This window comes from Halichondria panicea, chromosome 13 (assembly GCF_963675165.1).
Source record: "Halichondria panicea chromosome 13, odHalPani1.1, whole genome shotgun sequence".
Lineage (NCBI taxonomy): Eukaryota > Metazoa > Porifera > Demospongiae > Suberitida > Halichondriidae > Halichondria > Halichondria panicea.
Window position 1 is genome coordinate 838,088 of NC_087389.1, and position 10,693 is coordinate 848,780.

General features: G+C 44.3%; 2 protein-coding genes across 2 annotated transcripts; one reads left to right on the forward strand and one right to left on the reverse strand.

Moving 5' to 3' along the window:
- Window positions 1-197: 197 nt before the first annotated feature.
- Window positions 198-3,098, reverse strand: LOC135346835 (phosphatidylserine synthase 2-like). Its single transcript, XM_064544584.1, has 8 exons — window positions 2,931-3,098; window positions 2,627-2,879; window positions 2,139-2,324; window positions 1,721-1,834; window positions 1,469-1,587; window positions 1,188-1,302; window positions 708-853; window positions 198-530 (listed from the first exon to the last, which is right to left on the reverse strand). The coding sequence occupies exons 1-8, from the start codon at window positions 2,990-2,992 to the stop codon at window positions 275-277; spliced, it is 1,251 nt and encodes a 416-aa protein (XP_064400654.1). The 5' UTR covers window positions 2,993-3,098; the 3' UTR covers window positions 198-274.
- Window positions 3,099-4,405: 1,307 nt separating this feature from the next.
- On the forward strand, window positions 4,406-10,688 carry LOC135346427 (serine/threonine-protein kinase Nek4-like). The gene is made up of 20 exons (XM_064544044.1): window positions 4,406-4,589; window positions 4,685-4,750; window positions 4,824-5,063; window positions 5,122-5,160; window positions 5,204-5,595; window positions 5,643-5,774; window positions 5,847-6,540; window positions 6,695-7,112; window positions 7,186-7,261; window positions 7,309-7,390; window positions 7,531-7,614; window positions 8,166-8,529; window positions 8,576-8,790; window positions 8,971-9,264; window positions 9,320-9,458; window positions 9,752-9,827; window positions 9,888-9,925; window positions 10,002-10,100; window positions 10,188-10,471; window positions 10,529-10,688. The coding sequence occupies exons 1-20, from the start codon at window positions 4,464-4,466 to the stop codon at window positions 10,583-10,585; spliced, it is 3,915 nt and encodes a 1,304-aa protein (XP_064400114.1). The 5' UTR covers window positions 4,406-4,463; the 3' UTR covers window positions 10,586-10,688.
- Window positions 10,689-10,693: the final 5 nt, after the last annotated feature.

Genomic DNA, 10,693 nt, shown 5'->3' on the forward strand with positions numbered 1-10,693 from the left:
TGACGTGAGATATTCAAAATTAACGAAATCTAGTTGCATGTACTTTTATTGGCGTGTTTCGCCTGCCACTCTAGTACTGTTCTAGTAGTCCAGAGTGCATGCTCTGCATACATCAATCCTCGCTATACCAGCTGCAGGAGGTGGGTCAGTGGCTGTCTACCATACAGTATAAATATAGCCCTCCCTCATGTACTACCTTTCAATAAAACTTGGTGAATGCTGATCATGAATTTAAAAAATACAGCATATAATGGAACAAAGAAAACCTAATGATCTAAAGTGACTTTGGTTTAGCTGTACTAAGCCTGTGACAGTACGGCCCCACTATAGGCCAATTGTTGAGAGGGAGTGTAAACTTCCAGAACACCCAGGACAGAACTATGAGAGCCAGAGAGCTCCAGAAAGCCACAGCAGTTTGAGTGAGGGGAATTGTCACTATCTCCCAACCCATCTTGACAATCAGAAGGTCCTCACAGAAAATGGCGATAAATGTCAGCCACACATAACGGCCAATGCGAGCATTCTCATCTCTGTAGTGTGTGTGAGGTGTGGGGTGGGCGGTTGTTAGGACATGGATACACACAGCGACATACAAACCACAACTACCTGCTGCCAAGCCACGTATAAAAAATTATACTGGTATACAATAGTGTTACAAAAATAATGCGCAAACATACGTGTATGTACAAGCTGTTACAAGTACTCACTTGCTGCTCAGATAGTCATAGACCTCGCGGAAGGCACAGGCTCCAGCCAGAGCATAGAGAAGTTCTCGATACGCATTCAACATATGATTAGGAGGGTACCACAGAATAGCCTTGATGTAGAACAGGTTCACTTCTTGAATCAAAAACTGCACAAAACATATATACAATATCAACTAACAAACAAACAAAATGATTGCTGAGATTCACAGTACACTAGCTAAAGGTTCTATAGTCACTTATAGCCCACAGAAATGGCCCGAAATAAATCACTGATCTAAGCATTTCATTGGACATTCCTAACACAAGTTATAGCCATGAAAACTTTGCTACGAAAACAGGCCTGATTACACCCACTTTATAGCCCACGTTTTTTTTTCTCCAGAAAATAGACAATGAAATAAACCACTCGGTGATCTGAGCATACCATAGCTACTAAATACAATACACTGGCAAGCTGTGAGCTGACTAGTTAATACTTACGACAGCTGCAAGAGCAAAGATGGCACAGAATTGTCCCAACGATTCAGTGTAGCCCCAGCGGTAGTGGGTCCAGGAGTAGGGTGTGAACTGACCAACCAGCCTCTTCATCTTACCCCTGCAGCAGGACACAGTGGTTCATTCATATTCAAGTTATTGACATACGTGCCGGTGCACTTAGATCTACAACATGACACATTAGGGCTGCTAGCTACGTACGGCTGAATATAAGCCATGCATGTTAACAATTGACAAAGCTACAGACATCATAATTCAATGCCTACTTGAGAGTTGGTATCTTCCAGAGTCCCCTCCAGTGGTAGGTCTTCATCTCTAGATATTCACAGGTGAGCATGCCACAGAGGATACCCAGGGAGTTGCACACTAGAGCATCTAGTACCCACTGCACATCATCATGTGTGTCAGATATCATTGTGGGAATGAAATGAGGCATTATAATTCTCACAAAAGGTCTACTAATTGTGCAATCATGAAGGTATGGTAACCACAGAGCACAGATTGTATGAGGAACGTACGTGGTCCCACCAGCACTCCCCAAAGTTGGGCAGGTGCACCTCGAGAGTGTACTCAAGCAGCTCAAAGCCTATACTGAGCACCGTGAGCAAGAACCAGTCCCTGATGATTAGTGTCTGCAGTAGGGTGGGTGCGGGGTTAGTTATAAGAACCAGTCGGGGTTAGTTATAAGAACCAGTCCCTGATGATTAGTGTCTGCAATAGGGTAGGTGCGGGGTTAACCAGTCCCTGATGATTAGTGTCTGTGTAGTAAATACTGTGAACTAATTAAAATACTGTGAGCTAGTGAATCGCATCAGTATTTCAATCTAGCTAACACCATTAGCAGTATATGTACGTAGTTACTAGAAACCTTTCTTTCTAGCGCTTAATTGTGACAGCCTCAATAACTAGGTAGCTGTCACATACGCAGTATCTTACTTTTATCCACCAGCCAAGAAAATGACAGGGAACAAACACATCCATCTTCTCCATGACGATGGCAAAGGGGCCGTCGGGGTGATCAGGAGTGTAGACACGACAGTCCGTGGCATAGTTCTTCTCACCGAGGGGGCGGCCAAGACTAGGGTCAATAATTCGTAGGAATTGTCTTGCGTCGTCAGTGGTCTGTGATGACAGTGTTGCATGGTTGAATCACATTATTGCTTGAGGAATTATTAATATCAAAATCCACAATGAAAAAAATAAAAATTAACTGAAAATCAAACTAACAGTTATCAAACAGGAAATCTGAACATGCTTATCTAACCCCGATGTAATAAACACAGGACAATACACGTGAACCATTAAGTTGATAGAGCTCTCGGAAACATTCCGAATACTACATCTGGAATTAAATTACGTGATCTAATAGTTACAGCAAGGTAGCTAGCTAGCAACTATAGGGCCATGAATACGCAACCACAGACCTGGAACAACATGAAGATGAGCAGTAGTACATAGAGGATGAGTACACACAGGACCAGTCTCCACAGGGCAGGGTGTGGCCTCACAAACGGACCATTGGGCATGTGGATCATCCCGATGAGAATGAACACAACCACCACGGCCACCACTCCTCGTTGGATGTTGAACATTGTGTCATTGTGGGGTTGCTCAAACAGAGCCACGTAGATGAGTCCCAGACCAATGAGGACCCCTGCACTGATAGTGTGGGCCTGCCTGTGATGGAATAGCATTGGAATAGTGGGACAATCCCATGCACAATCATACCAGAAGAAGGTGTTTGTTCCGTCATCATACACCTGTTGCTCCTTCTTGTGAGGCTCCCTCATATTCCTTTGGTCAGCCAAGGTCCCTCTCCAGCTAGCTAGCTAGCTATGTACTATGTACTTTCTTTTTATGATGTTTAGCCTAGGCCGATGTTTTGCTAATAGAAGGGGAAATTGCGGCCTTTAATCGAGGTAGCGATGTCAGACCGATTTTCATTTTTGCTATTTCTAACTCCTATGTATTACTATCTCTTTTGAACACTCTAGGCAAACCAGAAAAACTTTACTGCACTGGATTTGGTCAAGCGAATGCAGAGATACAGCGTTTTGAAGAACACTAGTCAGGGAAAAATTCGTACAAAAATTTACCGCATTTTAATGTACTTGGGCGGGACTTATGAAATTTGTTGTTAATACCGGAAATGATCTTAAAGTTAGCATATCTACTGAACCGCTTGGTCTATTCTCTTTTAAAAAAGTATGAAATGGACACTCAGGACTCAGGAGTTAACATTGTAACCATTTGATATCTATTATGAAGTTTATAATGTTTCTGTAATGTATATCTTTATAATGTCCCTATAATAGTATGATGTCTCCTGCTTCAGAGAGTTCTCTTGGATTTAAAGTAACCATGCTATCTTTTCAGTATATTGTATCATGTTTCAGAACTCTCATCAATGTCCACCTTACGCTTGTATCTGTTTCTTGATCTTTATAAGCAACTTTTCTGTCAATTTCATTTGGTCTAAATAATTCGTATTTAGTGTGATGTAGATTTAAGGCCATACAACTATAAATCTATGATACAACTCTGTTGACAGCTTCTAATTAATACAGTAGATTACTCTTGTCTTTTTTGTGTGCAAATTGAATCAGTTCTTGCAATTTAATAGTTTTGGTAGATTACATTGTTGTCCCTGGAATTCTCTCCAATCTTTCTTGTTTCTTTCAACAGAGGCTTTCAAATTGCTTCAATAATTACTTTCAGTAACTTCTAAGAAATAAATACATCTATTGGTACACTTGGCTTGATTTTACTGCATTTCTATTCTCAGCTCCACCCATCTATCCATGCAATATGTGATTCCGCAAGAAATAAAAGCTTATTGTAGCAACTTTTTGCATAATCTGGAGAGAGTTAGAGATAAAAGACATGCTCACTTGTGTTTTTGTTCATTTTCATGTTTGGTTGCCAAAATGATGATCACTTTTGAGAAAAAATCACACACAAAACAAGCATCAAATGCTAAAATCATAAAAAACTGTTATAAAAATCAAATTCTACGCTATTTTTTACCCCTGGGAACAGCTGTTGTTTGCTAGACTCTTCCAGGGCTTGCGGAAAGCCCTTCTTGTTCACTCACTTTTTGGTCCCGTTTTTTACCATTGAATTACTGTACGAAAATACGCCCACGCACTACTTCCGGTCTGACATCTCTAATCGAGGCTAATAATTCTTTGCTTATAAACCCCACAATTGACGATCATTACCAATCATATCCATAGCAACAAAGGCAAGCACATTAGAAGCATGGCCTCCTCCTTCACCAACAAGAGCAGTGACCCTCGACTCCGATCCTACGCTGCAGTCAAGCCAATAGGCAAGGGAAGCTATGGGGAAGTGTTCCTTGTGAAGCACAGTAAGGAGAAGAAACAGGTACATGCACTGACTGCATGGCCATGGCTTGCCTGTATGTACTGAAGGCTGCTAGTTGTTGTAATGTGTTCCTCATATCATACACTATGATACAGTATGTGATGAAGAACATCAAGCTGACAGCAAGTAGTGCCAAGGAGAGGCTGGCAGCTGAACAAGAGGTGTGTTAGCTACAGTGCCCCACACACACTACCTCCACCCCTCCCCCCCCCCCCCCCCCCCCTTGGCCCTCAGGCTGTACTACTGGGCAAGTTGAAACATCCCAACATTGTGTCCTATAAAGAGTCCTTTCAAGATGAACACGGGATGCTCCACATTGTCATGGGTTACTGTGAGGGAGGTGACCTCTGTACTCGTCTCAAGACCTGTAAGGGACAGTACCTACCAGAGACGCAAGTAGTGGAGTGGTTTGTACAGATTGCTCTAGGACTACAATATCTTCATGAGAGGAACATTCTGCATAGAGATTTGAAGGCAAGTGTCAATTATTGCCATCTACCACCATCCAAACCCTCCCCCCCCCCACACACAGACTCAGAATATCTTCCTGAGCAAGAATGATATCATTAAGGTGTGTTATTTCTCTTTAGTGTGTGTTTAAACTATGTGAGTAGGTTGGAGATCTTGGTATTGCTCGGGTGTTGGATGGATCATGTGATCTAGCACACACAGTCATTGGAACACCATACTACATGAGTCCAGAGCTGTTTGCTAACGAACCATACAACCACAAGTCTGATATATGGGCCCTTGGTTGCTGTGTGTATGAGATGGCTACTCTCAAGCATGCCTTCACTGCCACCAATCTCAACGCTCTTATGTACAAGATCATTAAGGGGACTGTCCCTTCTCTACCCAATGTGTTCACTTCAGAGCTGTCTGTGTTGGTCCACTCCATGATGTCCCACAGTGCTGCCAGTAGACCAAGTGTACAGGAGCTATTAAGGAATGCCTTTGTAAGGAAACACATCAAACTGTTCCTGGACAGAGCTGCCAGCAAAAAGAAGTATGAATTCAATGATACGTACAGTTTTGACTTCTGTTGTTCTCTAGGAAGAAGCCACCTGTTACGAGAGACCCACCTTCTGACAAGTTAGGGTTAGCTACACCCAATGTTTCATCATCCAAAAGCCATCCACTGGCAGCCCCTCAAATCAGAGTGCGCTGCTCAAGCATTGGATCAAGGCATGTTGGTCTCTCTTTATGTGTGTATGTGTTACCAAGAACTCTTGGTGTTACCAATGACACTGTGTACAGTTCACGGGAAGAGAACACTGTGAAGAAACAGAAGCCCTCTGATGCAGCCAAGAGAGCTACCTCCCTCACCAACCTTTCTCAGAAGCCCACTCCAACCGAGACAGTTGCTCACAGCCCTGCTACAGCTGGGAGGGACCCACCTACTGTTGCAGCCTCGGGAGACCCACCTACAGTTGCAGCCTCGGGAGACCCAACTACTGTTGCAGCCTCGGGAGACCCAACTACAGTTGCAGCCTCGGGAGACCCAACTACTGTTGCAGCCTCGGGAGACCCAACTACTGTTGCAGCCTCGGGAGACCCACCTACTGTTGCAGCCGAGGGAGACCCACCTACTGTTGCAGCCGAGGGAGACCCAACTACTGTTGCAGCCGAGGGAGACCCACCTACTGTTGCAGCCGAGGGAGACCCAACTACTGTTGCAGCCGAGGGAGACCCACCTACTGTTGCAGCCGAGGGAGACCCACCTACTGTTGCAGCCGAGGGAGACCCACCTACAGTTGCAGCCGAGGGAGACCCAACTACTGTTGCAACCGAGGGAGACCCAACTACTGTTGCAGCCGAGGGAGACCCAACTACTGCTACAGCTGGGAGGGACCCACCTACTGTTGATAAGCCTCCAGCAAAAATGTCCAAGCACAAGCAAAGTAATGGAAAGGACAAGAGACCGTCTGAAAAAAACAGAGGAGCAAAAAGAGTGAGTGTAGGCATAGAGTATTGACAGACAAGTTCACCGAAACCTTAGGCCAGGACAAAGTGAATTATTTGGTTCTCAGGCCTTTAATCATCAACATTTGATTTGGCTTTTTTAAATGATAGACATCTACCTTTATTCTTCACCCACCCCCCAGCCTCCACGACCTTTGCCCCCTAATCCTACTAAACGTGCATCAGTGGGATGTGTGATACTCGACAGTCCAAAGGTCTCGTCTGCGAGGGAACGAAGACGCATGAACAAGGTTAAAGGTCGAGTGGTGCTGAAATCACGATCATCTAGTGATTTGAGTAAAGGAGAGAAAGCTCAAAGCTCAGACGACCTCTCTAAGCAATCATCTACTGAACACTCTCCAAAGATTGACAAGTGTGTTGTTTTGGAGAATGGGTGCAAGGAGATGGTATCACATGACCTACTACCTAGCAGTGGTTCATCTCATGAAGTGGATGAATTCCTCACTCTATTAGACACAACCCTGCACCTACCAGAGCCTCCAGTCAGGGCAGCATCAGGAGATACTCCACCAGCACGACAAGCATTCATTCAAGAGCAGCGTGAGTGCTACCCAGCTGGCTGGCTGGTGGGCTTGTTCACTGTTCATTACCTCTGTTGTGTATGTGTGTGCAGCCTCTGTGTCTCATGAGGTCTCTCAGGCTATGCTCCAGTCAGGCAGACTAGGGGACAGGATAGTGGCTCTGAGAAAGTAAGTAGATCAGCATCTATTTAAGCTATTATCAATTTTTTTTTCAGAGAGTGTGTAGCGGGTCTGGGTGAGGCTGTGATGAAAGAGGCCAGTCTGATTCTCCAGCAGCAGGAACCAGATGAGGCTGAGGTACATCAGTGTCATGTGGTGTGTGTGTGTACAGGCTCCCTGCATGCCTTGTTTTATTGAACGCATTGTATTTATTACTGCCCCTGGCCATAGTGTGTGGATATGTGTAATAATTGATCATGAAATGTGTTGTTCTGCAGGAGTTGTTGTTGAAGGTATTAGGACAGAAACAGTTTAACTTATTTGCTGCTAAACTGCAACATTTGAACTTTTGTGAAGACAATGTCAGAACACCTTTATAGCAGGAACTTATACATTCACTTTAATGCCTCACTTGCAGAAAATCATAATGTGATGTGAACAAACATTGATTTCTGCGCATGACATGATATAATTTTTATGATGACATTGTGGGTTCGGGTGGCCCAGAGGTTAAAGCGTTACGGTTAAGATTGAAAGGTTGCGAGTTCGAATCCGATCAATAGCAAAGTTTTCCGGTTTATGATAATTATTATCATCACTCAACGACAAGTATTACACATCACTTAATTAAACACATCACTTAATTAACGACAATAGTAAGCCTTACTTCGTAAGGTCAGGTAAGTAGTAAGGTTAGTACAAAAAAATAATTTCTAATGAAGGACATTGTCGTGCGGCCGTAATTCGAATACAAAAATTTATCGGAATTCAGAAATATTCGGTCAATTTTTTTGCTTTTTTGATGAAATTTAAATTAATGTTTAGAGGGAGGGGCTAGCCTAGATTCCCTGATTTATTTTATATGTACTGAGCTGAGCTGGATGGTATACAGTATATACAGCCGGCCATCTAGATATATACTATGGATGTCCCTATGAATAGTTCTGTGGAGTCGGCTAGTGTACTGGGTTCTTTGCTGGCCAGCAGTGAGGCGGTCCCACAATCCACTCCACCAACAATGGCAACAACCAACACTGGACTCGAGACACCTCCTCCCACTACTACTACTACCCCTCTCATTATTGGGCTCATCTCCTCCGGCCCAGACACTAAGGCCACACTAACAGTACCTGGGGTTAAGTCACTCCCTCCCCCTAAGCCTAACCCTCCTCAGTTAGAACCTCATGGCAGTGGGAAACCAAAGGCCTTCCTCTCGATGATGAGTGAAGGGTCCAGGACTTCTCCCAGCAAGAAGCACACACCCACCACTAAGAAAGGTTTGTGTGTGTATATTGTGTACGTGTGTGGAGCACGTTATTGTAGGTCAGAGTACAGGACAAACAAAGGCACAGGGTTCAAAGTCCACTACAGGGGTCAAAGACTCCACTCCACGCACCTCACAGCGAGCCATCAAGCGACGTCGTTACTACGACGATGAGGACGATATTCAACACCCCAAGAGTGGCGGCAAGAAAACAAAAGTCAGCAACCCGAAGTCCAACAAATCAGTCAACAAAAAACCACCTCATCCCAGCAAGGTGTGTGTGTGTGTGTGTGTGTGTGTGTGGAGGGGAGATCAATGCTTCTCTATGGCCCAATTTGTTTTAGTAATAGCTTTTTTGCTCTCTAAAATAATAACTCCCTCTGCACACATGTACGCACGCACGCGCACACACACACACACACACACACACACACACACACACACGCACACACAGTCTATGAGCGCTGCTAAGGATCTCGGTAGGTGGCGACCCACAGACGATCTCATGCTCATCAGTGCAGTGCAGCAGACCAATGACTTGACTGCTGTCTACCTGGGTATCAAGTTCTCGTGCAGGTTCACACTGAGAGAGATTGAGGAGAGATGGTATGCACTTCTCTACAGCCCTCAGATATCACACATAGCCATCGAGGCCATGAGGGGACTGCATCCAGGAGTGGTTACCATGGCACTCAACAACGCTCTCTGGAGTCAGGAGGAAGAGGCTGTCCTCGCCAAAATACCATCCGTTAGTATTCCCAACCCTCCCTCCATAGTAAATGAGTGTGCCCTTATTTTAACAGTCTGATGCTGGTCATCTTGAGACATTTCAGAATGTTCTGAAGGATCATCCGGCTGTGTTCCATGCTTGTCGCACTGCCACCTCCCTCCACCATCATTGGGTACTCATGGGTCATTACAACCTTCTCAATGATCAGAAAGGTCAGCTAGCAATATCATTTGTCCATTTGGGCCCAAAATTAATTACTGGTTTAGCACACCATAATTATTGTAGCACTACCAAAAAGCTACTAAATGCATGTTTTAGTTTTGAAATCGGACGTTCCTAACTCAAGTTATGGCCTCTCAAACAAGCTCTGAAAACAACCCTGATTTAGAAAAAAAAACACTCACACTTTACAATTTGGGCCTAAAACAAATTCTGAGATCTGAGCACACAATTTATATTGTAGCACTAACATCGTTTTGGTCTCTCAAAGTTACATCACTTACAGTTCAGCTGATACCACCAGGAGACAACGTGACTGACTTCACAGATGCAGAGGAGCAGAGGACAGATAGTGAGCTGATGTGAGTCATCAGTTAACACTCTGTCAGCATGTATTACCCTCCCCACCCCCTTCATTATAGGAAGTCACGTGATGTACGAGAGGAAGCACTTGAACAAGGTAATTGTTTTGGGGCTCATCAAAATTAATATATCGTTTTGTGTAGCATAATATTATCAGACCCTCTTCCTTACAGAGTTGATGATCAGTGATCGTCAGTCCAAGCGTGAGATCTTATCACTCGAGGATGACCTTCCAACATGGAGGACTGTATTGGACACACCCACCACCTCGGGTAAGCCCTCTAATTAGCCTCACACACACACACACACACACACACACACACACACACACACACACACACACACACACACACACACAGAGCTACATGCTGGCGAGGTGGCACTGTTCAGAGGTAAAGTGGTTGAGTTTAGAATGACCAAACCCTCCGTCACTTTTGGACGAGCCACGCCTACCAACAAAGTGGACTTTGACCTTTCCCTTGAGGGTCCAGCGTACAAAATCTCACGTCGTCAAGCGAGTATTCATCAAACGGAAGAAGGAGAGTTCTTGTTACACAACGAAGGGAGACGTGCTTTGTTTGTGGATGGAAGGGCTGTACTGAGTGGTCGGTCTGCTCGATTAGAGTCCAACCAAACCATTGAAGTAGGTCCTTATAGTGTGTGTGTGTGTGTGTTCAGGTTATGACCCACCCACCCACAGGTGGCTTCAATGGCCTTCCTGGTGATACTCAACAGCAAGGCTCAATCCTCTTCATAGGGACTAGTCATTATCACTTCAAAATTGTGTGCATTCATTGTAAACTACACATAAATTATAAGCCAAAATCAAAAAAATTAAAAGTGTTGTCTATTATTATGATAAAGA

What these genes read in the sequence shown, in the direction of transcription:
- LOC135346835 (XM_064544584.1), bottom strand. Translation starts at nt 2,992, where the DNA reads ATGAGGGAGCCTCACAAGAAGGAGCAACAGGTGTATGATGACGGAACA. An exon ending in TCATCTTCATGTTGTTCCAG is followed by an intron (nt 2,325 to 2,626) that starts GTCTGTGGTTGC and finishes CTGTCATCACAG; the next exon opens with ACCACTGACGACGCAAGACA. An exon ending in TATGACTATCTGAGCAGCAA is followed by an intron (nt 531 to 707) that starts GTGAGTACTTGT and finishes CACACACTACAG; the next exon opens with AGATGAGAATGCTCGCATTG.
- LOC135346427 (XM_064544044.1), top strand. Translation starts at nt 4,464, where the DNA reads ATGGCCTCCTCCTTCACCAACAAGAGCAGTGACCCTCGACTCCGATCC. An exon ending in TGCTCAAGCATTGGATCAAG is followed by an intron (nt 5,775 to 5,846) that starts GCATGTTGGTCT and finishes CACTGTGTACAG; the next exon opens with TTCACGGGAAGAGAACACTG. An exon ending in AGGATAGTGGCTCTGAGAAA is followed by an intron (nt 7,262 to 7,308) that starts GTAAGTAGATCA and finishes TTTTTTTTTCAG; the next exon opens with AGAGTGTGTAGCGGGTCTGG.